The sequence below is a fragment of the Nannospalax galili genome, unplaced genomic scaffold (assembly GCF_000622305.1).
Source record: "Nannospalax galili isolate Female #2095 unplaced genomic scaffold, S.galili_v1.0 scaffold1430, whole genome shotgun sequence".
Taxonomy (NCBI): Eukaryota; Metazoa; Chordata; class Mammalia; order Rodentia; family Spalacidae; genus Nannospalax; species Nannospalax galili.
The window spans coordinates 276,996-293,464 of NW_008329126.1; the positions used below are offsets into that span (position 1 = coordinate 276,996).

Consider the following 16,469-nt stretch of genomic DNA (forward strand, 5'->3'; position numbering starts at 1 on the left):
TTTCTTTCTCCCGCGCTCTCTCCCCGTCTCTGTCTCCCTCTCTCTCACACACACACACACACACACACACACACACACACACACACACACCTCAAAATGCAGCTCTGCCCTGGTCTCACCTCTGCCTTGACCCGTTCTGTGGCACCCTGGCATCCCGGGGCAATGTCCAAACTCCTGAGCCCTGGTGACCTCGCCTAGACCTTACTTGACTCCTCCCAACTTCCCTCTGTGTCCTCCATCCACGCATAACTGCCCCCACCTGCCATTCCCCAACACTCAAGCTGTTTCATGCCTCTATGCCTTCACAAAGGTTGGTCCCTCTTTCCTGGAAGGTTCTTCTCCCCTACCCCCACTGTTCTGATGAAATAAGTGTTCTCCTCTCCAGAAGCTTCCCTGATGGCCCCTCCCACCCTCAGTCCTCAGTGACTCAGCATCCCTGCACAGGAAACCCTGCCCGGGGTTTCCATCCAGCTGACCAGGAACCCACCTGAGTGCCCATTGTTTGTGACTACCCTCTTTTCCTTCTTGTTGTAGCCAAAGAAGGAGAAGGGGCCCAGGTTCTTGTCCAGCCTTGCCGTGGTGGTGACGATGTTGATGGGGGACTGGTGGGTCTTCTGGCAGTCTCCAGGCCAATGGTCAGGCCCTGATCAGGGCGAGAAGGGCTGAGTCAAGAGCAGGTCTACTCACTGAGGTCAGGCAAGGTCTTGGAGTGTTGGGAGCCCCTACAGCAGGGCATGTGCCTTAAAACTCACTCTGCCCTGGCCTTCATCATCATCCTCCCCACTGACAGGCCAGTGAGTCTAGCTCTGATGTGGCGGGGGGCTGGAAGTTGGAGGAAATGATGGAGGGAAACTAGGGTTGCCAGTGGTGGCTGAGAGCTCTGGGGTCAGAACAATCCCATGACACTGGCCATACCCCTCTCTGGGCTCTAGCTTTCTCATTGGGAATCTCAATACTAAGCTACTTATGGTGGGGGAGGGGCACGAGGGGAGTTTCAAAGTTGCTGAGTGGCAGAGGGCTTTGGAAGCTATGGAGGGGGACCCTCAGGAAGTGCTGTTATGAAATGAAACTGGACATGACAGCTCCACCACTCAGCTGTGCAAGGGCAAGAGAGAGACCTCCCTTAATACAGCAAGGCAGGAAGTACCGGGATCAACATTTGAATTTAAAGGTATAAAAAGGCAACAGGGTGTGAGGCTCTGAATTCCATCCCCAGCACTAAAACAGTAAGCGTACCAAGAACATCTCCCAGCTCCACCTGCAAAGGCCTCACTAAAGAGAACCAACTCTCCACTATGTTGGAAGAAAGAGCAAAATGTGCCTATCTCTTTAACGTGGATGCTAATTATTTAGTCCCAGTGTCCTCTTGCCCTCATGACAGGAAGAGATCAGATTGCATATCACTGTAGCAGTGAAAATGTCAGTCTACGATCATTCTATGTCCTTATTCACTGAGCACCAGAAGTGTGTGTGTGTGTGTGTGTGTGTAGGTGCTGCTAAGTGGCAGGAGAGGCACTGCCACCCTCATGCTCCATAGAGGGTCCCCAGCACTGGTGTACTCACCCTTGCAATTGTTGTTCAATTCTGTAGCTTGAATTTCATAGCACCAGTGTGGCTCTGGAACAGAGAGAGAAAGAACTAAGGAGTGTGTATGTGAACCCTGCACAGAGCTTTGTGGATCAGGGCCTGGGAACAACCCTGGGGTTGAAGCCCTCTCGGATTAATATGGAGGGTTTCTGGGATGTGAGCCTGAGCCCTGGGGAAGGAGACTTAATACTCATAGCAATGTCAGCTCATCTGTTCATCTTACCAAGGGTGCTAATCCTCGGGGATCACTGAGGCTGCTCAGCTCTGTCCCAGTCCACAGCCTCTTCTCCCTCCTGCATCCTGCCCCTAACCAAGGAGGAGGCTCTGTTGATAGGGAAGGATTAGAACTCTTTCTGGAACAATGGAGTGGGTTTAGCCAGGCTACCTTCCAGCTGGGCTGCCTTCCAGGGAGCCAATGTAGTCCATGGAGGGTGGGCAGTCCCTCCCAAATGCCCCTCTCACCCATTAAGACCCACCCTAGGCTAAACTGTGAAGACAGAAGAGCCAGCATCCTTGAAGAAGGGCAGTACTGCAAATGTACCACACCAACGCAAACTGATAACAAGAGAATCTGTGCAGAGACACACACGGGACATGTGGGCACCCTCTATGTGTTCTGCTCCACTTGTTCTGTAAAACTGAAAATGCTCTAAAAATAAGGTCTATGAAAAAAGAAAGAAAGAAGAGAAAGAAAACAAGTTTGCATCTGCAGGGCAAACAAAGCGTTTCATCCAAAGTCAAATTCTGGCTGAGCCACTTTGGAGTCCTGGTTTAGGGGCAGTCTCTTATTCTCTCTGAGCTTCAGTTTTATCATCTGTAAAATGGCGCTAACACACTCAGTTCATAAAACTGTGGGGAGGATCAAAAAGGGATGGTACAACACTGGGTGTGGTGACACATGCCTTCAATCCCAGCACTCTCAGCTCAAGGTCAGCCTGGTCTACATAGCAAGTTCCAGGCACCACAGAGCTGCATAGTGAGACCCTGTCTCAAAAACAAACAAACAAACAAACAAACAAAAAAGGCTGGTGGGGGAGGGGTGCTGGAAAGGCAGCTCAGTGGCTCAAAGCACTAGCTTCTCTTGCAGAGGACTCAGGTTTGGTTCCCAACAGCCACATAGCAGCTAACAACCATCTGTAACTCCAGTTCCAGGGATCGGACACCCTCTTTTGACTCTGCAGGCATTGCATGACATGGGTGCACTTACATACATGCAGGTTTTACACTCATATACATAAAAATAATAAAATATTTTTAAAGTTTTTTTCATTAATTTAAAAAAACAAGAGGAATGGTATAGAATATTCCAGACAACCTATGTGCAGTAAAATCGCATGGACAACTTGTCCTCTCTTTCCTGGCCCACTGTCTCTCTCTCTGGAGTCCTCCTGTCAGTGAGCAGATGGCTAAAGCTAAGAAGAGTCAGGAGAGGAAAGACATGGAGTGAGTTGGAAAGAATTCAGGGATGAGGACATTTCCTAAGAAAAGGACTGGACCAGCTCAGCCTCAGGCCTCTAAATACATCAACCTCTCCCTTCTGTGGGTTTTATAGTTTTGTTTTGCTTTTCTTCCAGGTCCAGGAATCAAACCCAGGGATTTGCACATGATGGTCAAGTGTTCCAGTACTGAGCTACATGCCCAGCCCTTGTTTTCTTGAGATAATATATTCTTATGTAGCTCAGGCTAGCCTCAGATTCAAGATCCTCCTCCTTCAACCTCCCGAATGCTGGGGTTACATATGTTCACCACCATGCTGGTAGGTTCTCTATCTTCTTGTGTCAGTCATCTCCCCAACCCCCAACCCCATCTCCTCTTGGGTCTGGGCAGGGAGCTATCCCTGGGGTAGAGATAGAAGTATTGAATCAGGCTTTTCTTTTTTTTTCCTTTGGTCTTTTTGAGACAGGGTCTCTCTGTAGCCCCAGCTGTCCTGGAACTCACTATGTAGACCAGGCCGGCCTTGAACTCACAGAGACCCGCTTGCCTCTGCCTCCCAAGTGTTGGGATTAAAGGTGTGTGCCACAAGAGTCAGGCTTTTAATAGCCAGGGAAGGTTCTAGGCTGGAAGACTAAACTCTCACAGGAAACTGGCCTTCCTCAGCCACTTTGGATTTTCCATTTTCCCAGCTCTGGATCAGCATTCCTGCTGTCTAGTCAGCATGGCCTTGTTCAGAATGCAGGGTCTTCCCCACAGTGACCCACCCTCTGGGAGCTGCTGCACTTTTTTTTTTTTTAATCTTTTTGAGACAGGGTCTCCCTATAGTCACAGCTGGCCTGGATTCGATATGGAGACCAGGAGGCTGGCCTCAAACTCACAGAGATCTGCCTGCCTCTGCCTCTGGAGTGGTCTCCAACTCCCTGTATAGTGAAGGATTACTTTGAACTTCTGATCCTGTCTCCACTTTACCAGTCCTGGGATTACATGGCCACACCTGGTTTTCTATTGTTTCATCTTTGCAGAGAAGAATTCCCTTATCTGAGCCTCAGAGCCCTCCAGAGACAGATGCCTCTGGTCAGACCAGATGAAGGACTGAAGTGTCACAGCAAAGAAAGGAATCCCTGTTAGGATCTTCCTGAGTGTCCGGCCTTAGAGGACCTGGAAGAAATGGCCACCAGGCAGAGCCTTGGGAGAGCCGCCCCTCCTTGGCACTAGAGACCCAAGAAGAAGCTATTTTGGGATACCAACTTTGAAGCCTCAGCACCTCCCAGGAGGCCCATCTGGTTCAGGCTGGGCTTTTCTTAGGAATCTTCCCTTTCCTAGCTTTGGCCCCAGCTCCCTGGTTTGTAGTGGTGACCTCTGATCCATTGTCTTAATCATAGAGACTTTTGACCTATTGGGTTGAACACTCATATAACTACCCTCTTCAGGAGCAGCCGCAAGAAAAACCTAATGATGATGAGGTGGAGGCCAGGGGTCAGGGCTGCATCTTGCAGTCAGTCAGGAGGTGGCAGGGACACTAGTTGGCTCACTCTCCCAATATTTGCTCGAGGTGCCACCCCGAGGAGAGAATTACCAGTCAGCCTCTCTGATCACTTCCAGGAAAGAGAGTGTGGGATGGAGAGAGGCTCCCAGCTCTGTGTCCTATTGAGCTCCTGACCAGAGACTGACTTAGAGAACTACAAAGCACTGTCATTCACCCTGCCTCTGTCCTCCATCATGTTCCCCCCTTCCCTTTTAAGGGAGGAAAGATTTGTTTTTGCTCCAGGCTCAGAGGTCCTTCAGAGATTACTGAAGTTCTCCTTAATGGACCTTGCTCGCCCCACCCTCTCACTCTAAGAGAAAGGGGAAGAATCCTGCAACTAGCTCAGCAAAACCCAAGTGTGTTCTGGGCAAAGTCTGGACACCTCCTGGCCTTGGGGTCTGGGGCTCTGACCAGGCAGATACCTCTCCTCTTTCCTCTCACTGAGAACAGATACTCTGGAGATTTCCTGCAACCTAACCCCTGCTACATATGTGATGGCTGAAGGAAGGTGGGTCCCAATCAGAAAGCCCTGGCACTAAACAGGGAGTGGTCTGTGTGAGGGGGGTCAAGTGAATAGGACTCTCTCACTCCTATGGCCCCCAGGCCAGTGGCAGAGCCTCCAAACTATTATTTGCATGTGCCAGGAGGTAGAAGGCAATGCCTAATCACTCACATGCACTATCCTTAAAACAACACCCGTGGGCAGAATTACTAGCCCTGCCTTGCAAATGACAAAACAGCTTAAGTGACTTACCCAAGGCCCAACAACTACAAGGAGCCCATTAATTTCAAAAAGCATTTTTCTTTTGAATAAGCCCCAAAGCTTAGTAGGTTTCAAATGCCTAGCCTTATTATTATTATTATTATTATTATTATTATTATTATTATTGGTCTTTTTTGAAGCAGGGTCTCCCTGTAGCCTCAGCTGGCCTGGAACTCACTATGTAGACCAGGCTGGACTTGAAATCACAGATCCAAATATCTGTTGCTCTTTCTTCCTCCCCTGGGATGGTGCCTAGGAGCTGCTGTAAAGATGTCTCTTGCCCTCCAAGCGGCCAGCAACAAGGAGCTCTCTTTCCCACTCTGCCGCTGAGGGCACCCTCACCCATTGCTCCACTCCAAAGACCGGGCACCTAACTCCGGAGGGGTTTGGTCCAGATAGACCAAAAAACCATCGGAGAGGATGGTTTCGCTGTAGGCTAGCAAATGAGATCTTCCTGTGAAGGGCTTTGGGTTAGTGGAGAAGCGGCCAGCCGCTAGAATCGCCTTTAGTTCCTTATCAAATATTAACACACCTCTCCCGCCACCTCCCACCTAGACGAATAATTAAGAGCTCGGACTCACCATTAATCTTTAAACGAAAATCACCCTGTCCGGAAAGACCGGCTAGTCCAGGGACTCGGGTCTCGGGATGGCCCCCCGCCAGGCTCCCAATCCAGCGCTGGGGGCAGGGGAGAAAGGAGCTTGCAGCTCCAGGGCAAGGAACCCATGGTGGGAAGAGGGGATTGCCAGGACCCCAATACATCCAAGTTGCTGCGCTTGTTCCGGGAGGGAGGTGGGGCAGCCACCAGCTCTGAGTCCCTCCAGGTCAGACGGTCACCCACGGACAGACCCAGGAGGATCAAAGTGACCGTGCATCGAGGCGGGTCGGAGAAGCATCCTTTTCACCGATCACATGCCCATCCCGCCACTAGCATACTCCGCAGCCCCGCAGCGAGTGCAGACATCGTGGGTGCACACGCTAGCGCACAGCCACCCCCACCGCCCCCTGCGCGCATGCAACCCTAACCCACGCTCAGCTGGCGCGCACAGGCGGTCCGCAAACGAGCCTAGGCAGGGGCGCGAGGATGGGGACGATCAGGGTCACCCGAGGGTACCTTCGGTAGAGTCATCTGCGTAAGCCAAGGTCACGGCCTCGGCCAGGGCTAGCAGAACAAGAAGCCGCTGCATCGAGCTCCAAAACCAAGACGCTGCCCTGCCGGGGGTCGCGCACCAAAGAAGCCACAGATGGTGTCACGATCATGCCGGTTGGGGTTTTATAGTCTAGCCGCCACCGGAGGGAGACCCGACAGCAGGACGTGGAGGCGGCTCCTCCTCCTGGCGGAGCCTCCCCTCCCCTAGTCCAGTCTCAGGTCTCAAAGAATCCTCCTCCCCCCCACTCCCCCTAGTCCAGGCTCCGGCCAGCCACTTTCTGTTTGATGCGAAAGGACCCCTCACCCACTCCGCATCTTCTGAGCTCAGAAGTCTCACCCTCCTCACCTATGACCCATCCTATTCCTGGTCCCTGATCTGGGAACAGGGAAAGGACATCCTGAAGTGTCTGACCCACAAGGGTGACTGCCCCAGTCTTCTATCGCGTTGGCGCCAACTGCACAGGGGTCTCCAACTGAATCCTTGGAATGGCCTTGCTTTGGGGTGGGAATAGCCTCGGACAGATGGGAGAGTTAGGAGGATTGATGGCTACCCCATGCTGTTTGTTGAAGAGATGACTGGATGAGGGGCTCTCTCAGATGGTCTCATCTCCTTTTCCTTTTACCGAAAAGAAGTCTCCTTCTCCTTTTCTTTTTTCTTTTTCTCATGCTAGCCAAGCAACACTCTACAAGGAGCTACACCCCAAATCAAACTTATTTCTAAGGTAACCAAAGATCCCTGTTTCAATAGTGAGTACAGTTGCTGTTGCTGGTGTTTTTGTGATGACTGGAGGGGCAGGGATGGGATTTGGGGGGAGGGGTAGAGAGTGGAGGGCTGGCAAGGCTTCCAGTAGAAGGGTTGGGAGGGATTAAGGAGGATGGGAAGGCACAATAGAGAAATGGTTTATAAAGGCACTTACTAAGATAACCAATGGGGGGCGTGCTATTGAGGTCTCCTGGCCCAGTAGATGAGAAGGGAAAAGACCAAGGATCTGAATCAACCCCATTAGTCAGGGTCGTAAGAAGAGTCCATGGAAAGCAAAGTTACCTTGGAGGGCTTTCCTTTTGGAAGAGCGACAGACTCAGGCAGTGGACCTGGACCCCCTCCACAACAGGAAGCCCCATTTTGTGGTGCAGCCGTTTCCCCATCCGTTTCCAAATTCTCATTACCCCCTCCCCACCCTGTCCCTTGCCTTTGAACTGGAATGGGGACCTCTGAGGGGTAACAATCCCGGCAAAGGAGCTTCCTCCCTTGTTAGAGTCTGGTTGATTCCCCTGCTCTGGCCCAGGATCACACAGCCCAAACAGGCAGCTTTGATCCTCCAGAGAAGCAGGTTGGGGGGAAGGGTATCCCTAATCAGGTTTAGGGTCTTATTGTCTACCCTGCCCTGGAATTTAACCTCCAACCTGGGGCTCTGGCATCCCACTCTCTTTTCCAGAGAACCTTATCTGGGAAGTAGATTTGTGTTTGTAGGGCTGAAAAAAAAAGTCTCTTTTAAGAATAAAACATAGGAGGAACGAAGCTAGATTCAGGATGTCCCTATCACCCAGGCCAGTGGGATGAGAAGCAGAGGAGATTTGATAGCTTACACTGGCTATTGATCAGTGACTTCTGTATTTACTTCAAAGTCCATTGCATTGGGGCAGAGTATGGGAAGGCAGGTGTGTTGTGGACCCACTACAGAGTAGCCCCTCGGAAGAAGGAGATTTCTGGGGACACATCCCAGTTATGACACCTCAGAGGGTGAGCAGGGCTCTGGAGGCAGTCTGGGGGTGTGTGTCTGACATCTCCAACTCCACAGCTGTCTCTTCCCTACTGCCCCCCTACTTCTTTACTCCCCTCCAACCTCCACCTATCTCAGCATTCTCAGCTTTATTTCCCAGCCCCAGCTCCAGTCCTGCCCTGCCATAAACCAGTTATCTATAACATCACGCTTCCAGGCATCTGGGGCTCAGCTTCCCCAAAGGGAGCAATGTCTGATTTACGGTGATTAGAGGGAAGGTGGGCACTAACATGTCCCAGTGATTTACAGGACCATAAAGCTGCCAATCCAATTAACCCAGCCCCAAAGCAGCTTCTTTCCCTTCGTAGTACAGGATCCTTGATGTCCCGAACCCAGTGTCCTGAGTTCAAGTCTTTGCTCTTCCTCTGACTCAGGGATGGCCTTGGGCAACTTTCCTCCTCTTCTGATTGCAACTTCCTCATCTATAAAGCGGGGATGACTGGAGTGATAATGCTGCCCTGCTGACCTCCAACTATAAACAGTTACTGGGAACTGCCTGACAGAGCCAGGGCCACCCAGCCCAGCCTTTCACAACTGGTTTGTTAGTGCAGCTTGGGTGTGGCCATTGGCCCATGAGGTAGTCAAAGATGAATCACAAGGCTTGTCCTGGAGTTTTCACTGGCATGACTCTGCCTGGAACAGAAGGGAAGCTTGGGGAAACCAAGGGCTCTGAGGTCAAACTGAGGCAGAAGAGAAGGACAGGAAACATCGTGGGGACATAAAAAGAGAAAGAAACCCCTCCCCTGAGCTGAGAATCAAGAATTCCAACACAAATAACATTTGCTTAAGGCCCTTCTCCCTTCCTAGGTGTAAATCTGCAATTTTCTAGGAAAATAATCAGAAACCCCCATTACAGTAAAAGGACATGCTTTATGCCACACTCATGGTTCCTGGTTTTACCTCATCTGATTATACTCCCATCCAAGTCACCTCCAGAGCTACCCTACAATCTCACTTATCAAAAAGAGGAAGAGGGCCCCTGAGATGGCTCTTTGAGTGAAGGCTCTTGCTCCTGATGACGTGAGTTCAATCCTTGGGACCTACATGGTGGAAGGAGAGAAGTGACTCCCCCCAGGTTGTTCTCTGACTTTCTCCACATACACTGTGGCAAGTGTGCACAACAAACACACACACACATACACCCACCCATACCCACACACCCATACAATAAATAAATGTAATAAAAAATTTAAAGAGAGAGAAGGGGGGAAGATTACTTAGCAACACTTGAGATATACCTTGAGAGTCACCAAAGTGGTATATGTGACTGATGCTAAGATACTCAGTTGTAACTCTCTCTTGAGAAACAAACCCCACACTTGGGTGTGTCTTCTTCTTTCCTGAGCATCTGTCTTTCTCTTGATCCCACTCCTGCCTGTGCTTAAAAATCTGTGTTTAGGGACTGGAGAGATGGCTCAGGGGTTAAGAGCACTGACTGCTCTTGCAGAGGACCCAGGTTAAATTCCCAGCACCTACATGGTGGCTACAAACCATCCTTAACTCCAGTTCCAGGGGAATCCAAAGCCCTCTTCTGACCTCCGAGGCTTTGCATGACACGGGTGCACTCACATACATGTAGGCAATACACTCATACACATAAAATAAAAATAATAAAGTACTAAAAAAAAAAAAATCTGTGTTTAAAATGTCTTTTAGGGGTTGAAGAGATGGCCCAGTGGTTAAGAACACTGGTTGTTCTTGTAGAAACCTGGGTTTGAATCCCAGTACCCACATGGCAGCTAATGACTGTCTGTAACTCCAGTCCCGGGGATCCGACAGCCTCTTCTGACCTCCGCAGGCATTGTACCACAGGGGTGCACTTACTTACATGCAGGCAATACACACATACATGTGAAATAAAAATAATAAATAATTTTTTTTTTAAAGTTTAAAATGTCTTTTAATAAGTTTTGACCCTTCTTTGAAAAGCCCACACCCATGCTTTTGGGAATAGTTTTATTCTTCTCTTGAGGGTTTGTTTTGTTTTTTGTTTTTATTATTTTATTGAGACAAGGTCTCATTTTGTTTCCCTAAGACTGACCTGGAACTCTCTATGTAGACCAGACTGGCCTCGAACTCACAGAGATCCACCTGCCTCTGCCTCATGTGCCATCACACCACACCTGGATCTTTCATTTTTGAGACAGGGTCTCCCTGTAGCCCCAGCTGACCTGAAACTGGCTATGTAGACCAGGCTGACCTTGAACTCACAGAAGTCTGCCTGCCTCTGCCTCCCAAGTGCTGGGATTAAAGGTGTGTGCCACCACACCTGGCTAATCTTTCTATTTTTAATAAACCCCAACTCTACTTCATCTTGACTAGTCGTGACATTCTTTTCTGTATCAAAGCCACAAATTGTGGATTAGCCTGAGTCAAGCTTTCTTAAAGATTAAGGGAACTTCTCAGGCTGCTGCAGATGAAGATGTGGTTCTGCTTCTGTCCCCATCACCACTGACATCTTCGGGGGCTTTTCTGGGATCTGTCTGAGCGTTGGTGAGTTTCCCCAACTGTTATTTAGCTGGTCTGCTTTAGTCTCAGCTTGTGTGGTACCTTAGTTCCTATGCTTCTGTTTTTATGGTCATAAACCCATGTAGCATTTATTTTATTTTGTTTTTATGCTTTTTTAAAAGAGTATTATCTATCTATCTATCTATCTATCTATCTATTTATTTATTTATTTTTGGTCTTTTTGAGACAGGGTCTGCCTGTACCCCCAGCTGGCTTGGAATTTGCTATGTAGACCAGGCTGGCCTTGAATTCACAGAGATCAGCCTGCCTCTGTCTCCCAAGTGAGATCAAATGCATGTGCCACCACATCTGGCTTAAAAGAGTATTTTATTTTATCCGCTGCACCTATTTATATTCCGATGCATGTATGCAACAGCATGTATGTGGCAGTCAGAGGACAAATGTCAAGAGTCAATTCTCTCTTTCCACTATATGAGTCCCAGTAATCAAACTCAGGTCACTTGGCAGCAAGTGCCCATCTTGCTGGCCATATAGTGCTTAATGATTGCCACTGGCACCAAAGATGGAAATCTCCACTTCTGTGCCAGATGGAACAGCACACACTTGTCTCTGAGAACATCTCCATGAAAATTGATCCATTGATGGTCTAAGATACTCTCTTGCCACTAGGAGAACAACCCAAGGCACTGTGGGTAAGCAACTCCCCCAAACATCACAGTCTCAATCCAAACACATTAAGAATGGCTACTTCTAGGGGCTGGAGAGATGGCTGAGAAGTTAAAAGCATTCTCTGTTCTTCCAGAGGACCCGAGTTCAATTCCCAGCACCCATGTGGCAGCTCACAACTGCCTGCACCCACATGGTACATATACATATACTCAGGTATACACACAGATGCATAAAATAAACTAAATAGATAAATCTTTAAAAGAATGTCCACTTCCACCTGGTGTGGTGGCGCACACCTTTAATCCCAGCACTGGGAGGCAGAGGTAGGTGGATCTCTGTGAGTTCGAGGCCAACCTGGTCTACATAGTGAGTTCCAGGCCAGCCAGGCTATAGGGAAATCCTGTTTCAAAAAAGAAGTCACTTGTGGATGGACTCTCTTGACTCTGAGATCTTTTTTTTTTTTTGTCCTTTTTGAGACAGGGTCTCCCTGTAGCCCCAGCTGGCCTGGAACTCACTATGTAGACCAGGCTGGCCTTGAACTCACAGAGATCCACCCGCTTCTGCCTCCCAAGTGCTGGGATTAAAGGCATGCACCACCATGCCCAGCGACTCAGAAATCTTTTTAGAGAGCAGGACTGGTATGTATGGGTGTGTACATATTTCTGTGTATATGTTTCTGTGTGTACAGGTATGTGGGGGGTTGTCTGTGTGGGCATGCATGTGTGTTCATGTGGGGGACAGAGGTCAACCTCAGGTGTCATTCCTCAGGAGCCATCTACTTTGACTTTTTAAAAAATTAATTAATTATTGGGGCTGGAAAGATGGCTCATCGGTTAAGAACACTGGTTGTTCTTACAGAAGACCCAGGTTCAAATCCTAGTACCCACATGGCGGCTAACAACTGCCTGTAACTCCAGTCCCAGGGGATCTGACAGCCTCTTCTGCCCTCCAAGGGCATTGCAGGACTCGGGTGCACTTACCTACATGCAGGGAATACATGCATATACATAAAATAAAAATAATAAATAAAATATTAAAAATTAACTAATTGTTGTATTTATGTAAGTGTATATGTATGTGTGTGAATGTGGGTGTGTGAATGCCAGCACAAATCTATTGGTCAGAGGATAACTTTCAGAAGTCAGTTCTCTCCTTCCACCTTATGGGTTCTGGGGATTGAATTCAGGTCATCAGGCTTCGTGGTGAGTTCCTTTACTTGTTGAGCCCTCTCCCCATCCTCTAACTTGTTTTCAGAGACAAAAGATCTTTCACTGGGACCTGGGGCTCACTGATTAGAGATCTACCAGTGATCTGCCAGCAAGTTGCCTGGCTCTGTCTCCCCAGAACTGGAATGATAAGCACATGTCACCATGCCCAGGTTTTCATGTGAATGCCAGGTATTGAATTCAGATCCTCAAGTTTGTGTGGCAAGTACTTTACCAACTGAGCCATTTTCTTGAACCCCATAACTCTGAAATCGTAAAGGCACTGAGTTCTTTCCTACCTCCTCTTAAAGGTGCTTGCTGCTGCCTCAGCAGCTTTCTGCAATGCTAGTAGCTTTAGGCTACTGTATTACCAGTTGGCTTTATAGCCTCAGTTAAGGGGAACTCTGACCTTAGTCCTATATTGGCTGCCAGACTTTCTGCTTGAGAGGCTCTAATCTCCCATCTTTAATTTTTACAGTTTTTGGATTTGTTTATTTTTATTTTGTGGTCTGAGTGTCTTACAATCATGTATGTAAGTGCACCCATGTCCTACAATGCCTGAAGAGGCAAGAGGGCATTGGATCTCCTGGAACTAGAGTTATGGACTGTTGTTAGCCACCATGGAGGTGCTGGGAATCGAATCCAGGTGCTCTGCAAGAGCAACCAGTCCTCCTAACCACTGAGTCATCCAGCCCCTGACCTCTCACCTTTAATTCTAGATTCTCACTAGATGACAGTTTGGGGAAGTGCACTCTCACTTTGTGAGAGATTAAATTCCAGCTGTTTTATGTGGCCAGTTATGTCTTTAAGCTACTGTAAACAGACACAATGATGCACATGGGGAGGGCTCTGGGGCCACCTGGAGGGAAAAATAGACGTTGAGCTTCAGGGGTGTCCAATGCCTGGGAAAGGGCTCTAAGGGACAAGACAGTGATGTCTGAGGTGATATCTGATCCAGGAAATAGGGCCAGGTCAGCGATGTCTGATCCAGGCAGAGAACTCAGCATGAGTTTCCCAGATCTATTCTATGCTTCTTTTATTTCTCAATTCCTTTTTTCCTTTTAGATATATACAAGCAAGCTTGGGAAGCATAGTTTAGCATCACTGTAAACTAGAAAGAAAAAAAAGCCTTGGCCTAAATGATGTTGAGGAAAGGTGATACCCATCTCTAAGGACATCTCCTTTTCTGCTAAGTCTGCTTTTTTATTTATTCAATTGTGTGTATGTGTGTATGTGTGTGTGTGTGTGTGTGTGTGTGTGTGTGTGTGTGTGTGTGTGTGTGTGTGTGGTCCTTTTTAAGACAGGGTCTCCCTGTAGCCACAGCTGGCCTGGAATTTACTATGTAGACCAGGCTGGCCTCATCTCACAGAGATCTGCCTGCCTCTGCCTCCCAAGTGCTGGGATTAAAGGCGTGCACCAGGCTGCTACTTGGCTCTTTTTTTTTCTTTTGGTCTTTTTGAACCAGGGTCTCCCTGTAGCCCCAGCTGGCCTGGAACTCACTATGTAGACCAGGCTGACCTCGAACTCACAGAGATCAGCCTGCCTCTGCCCAGCTTATTTGGCTCTTAAAAAGGGAAATGGTAGCCAGGCATGGTGGCATACACCTTTAATCCCAGCACTCAGGAGGCAGAAGCAGTGGCAGCCTTTAATCCTAGCAGTCAGGAGGCAGAAGCAGAGGTAGGTGAATCTGGATTCAGGCCAGCTGTGGCTACAGGGAGACCCTGTCTCAAAAAAAAGGGGAGGGGAGGGGGAAGGGAGAAGGGAGGGGAGGGAAGGGAATGGGGAAGGGAAGGAAGGGGAGAGGAAGAGGCCTACTTGGACCATGAGCCTTATCTCTATCACGCTAGGCTTTCAGTCTATGCCTTTAAGATGTAAGTTTTCAGGGGCTCTGGAGATGGCTCAATTGGTAAATTTGCTTGTTGTGCAAGCATGAGGACCTGAGTTTGGATCCCTAGCACTAGGCATGCTGTAATCCCAGGCCTGGGGAATCAGAGACAACAGTACCTCTGAGGCTTACAGGGTACCTAGTCTAGCTGAATGGGTGAGCTCCAGGTTTAGGGCACCCCAACTGCATAGACCAAAATGTGAGATTTAGTTTCAGTCCTCCTTGGGCAGTGACAGGCATGGAGCACAAGGGAGCTGAGAACTTGCGCTCCTGGGGTTCCCAGCTCAGGGGAAGGTCAAATGCAAATGGCTATACAGAAAAAAACACTATGCTTTATGTTCAGGGTCAGGGTTGGGTAGACAGAGTATTAAGTAAAGAACAGACCTTGGGACCTCACTGTTCTGAGTTACCATCTCAGTCCCACCATATACCCAACACTCCTCTCTCTCAGGTTCAGGTATCTCACGCCCACATGAATATGGATAACTAGGTGATTCTGAGGAGGCCTGATAGAGTTCTGGGCACTTAGAAAGTGCTCAAGAAACTTTAACTGAGGCAGCACTGGATGCTCTTCTAGAGGACCCAGATTCAGCTCCCAGTACTAACAACTGTTATAACTCCAGTTCCAGGAGATCCAAAACCTTCTTCTGGCTTCCATTGGCACTGTACACATGTGGTATGCTTACATACATGCAGGCAAAACACTTATAGAATAAAAATAAATAAAATCTAACAAAAAATTTTAAAGAAACTTCAGCTATAATTAATAGCTTGTGTGTGTTATATGTACATGTTTACCTGAGTGTGTGTTCATATGCATGCAGGTTCATGTGCATATGTGTGTGCACATAGGTGGAAGCCAGAGGTCAATAACAGGTGTCTTCCTCGATTTCTCTCCACCTTATCCTTTCTGGGTAGGGTCTCTCACTGAATCTGGAAGTCACTGAGTTGGCTAGTCGCCCCCAACCCCCAGCTCACCATTGTACCCAGCTTTTATATAGGTGCTGGGGATCTGATGGGGATCTGAACTCGGGTCCTCATGCTTGTGAGCCAGGCACTTTACCTACTGAGCTGTCTCCCCAGCCCCTAAATGGATAGCTGCTAAGACTAATAATGGCATTGTGTCCAGAATGTACCCGAAGCTCAGAGAAGCAGCACTTAAACTAGCCAGTGGGTAGTAGACTAGGGAAGAGCTCCTGCACCTGAGACTAGAGCTGAGACAAGAAAAGGTGGAGTGTTGCTCAAAGGTAGAGTACTCCCCTAACAGCTGGACATCATGGTGTATACCTGTGATCCCAGCACCAGAGGCTGGAGCATCATCAGTTCCAGGTACTGACCCTGTCTCAAAAGAAAAGAAAAGAAAAGAAAATGGAAGGAAGGAAGGAAGGAAGGAAGGAAGGAAGGAAGGAAGGAAGGAAGGAAGGAAGGAAGGAAGGAAAGAACTGGTACACCTTTGAAGGATTTTTCTAGGCTAGCAAACATCCTCTAACAGGCTTGTTCAATCCTAGATGGTTGAATTCTTTGTTATTTCTATGATGTATAAGAAAGGAAACAGGCTCTGAGAAGCAGTGACTTGCCTAAATTGCCCAACAAGGAGAGAGCAGAAGTGGGATCTGAACCTTGATCTTCTCTGGCCTCTTTCCAGGCCTCTGCATAACATCTCCCCCCCCCCCCCCCCGCCCCCAGCACTTCCCACTGGGACCTCACCTCCCTCTGACCTTGGTTTTTGCATCCTCCGAGTTGAGATTAGCCTAGGAAGGTTTTCAGAGATTCCAGCTTTTGTATTCGGGAATGTTGAGATTAAGTCCACTGAAGCCACAAAGTTTAATCAATAGCCTGGTTTCACTACTGCCCAACCTGGAACTCAGCCGCGATTCAGTAAAGCCAAGAGTGCTGTTCTTCTGACAGCTCTGTACAGCTGCGGTCCTTCCCACCTACCCTGTTTTTCTGGACTGTGGAAGAGAATCCTGGAGGGTAGAAAGAAGGGAGGGAGGGAGGGAG

The 16,469-nt window shown here is 48.6% G+C and overlaps 1 protein-coding gene across 3 annotated transcripts in view; it reads right to left on the minus strand.

Moving 5' to 3' along the window:
- Ca4 (carbonic anhydrase 4) overlaps positions 1 to 6,614 on the minus strand; it is a 9,083-nt gene extending 2,469 nt beyond the window's left edge. Inside the window, exons 1-3 of one of the 3 annotated variants that reach the window (XM_008831131.3) lie at positions 6,424 to 6,614; positions 1,564 to 1,617; positions 488 to 643 (exon numbers count right to left, since the gene is read on the minus strand). In XM_008831131.3, coding sequence (XP_008829353.1) covers positions 488 to 643; positions 1,564 to 1,617; positions 6,424 to 6,496 — 283 coding nt within the window. In that variant the 5' untranslated portion in view covers positions 6,497 to 6,614. Of the gene's footprint in view, positions 1 to 487; positions 644 to 1,563; positions 1,618 to 5,890; positions 6,400 to 6,423 lie in introns of those variants that run through there. The other 2 variants (XM_008831138.3, XM_008831124.3) reach the window with 2 other exon arrangements.
- Positions 6,615 to 16,469: the final 9,855 nt, after the last annotated feature.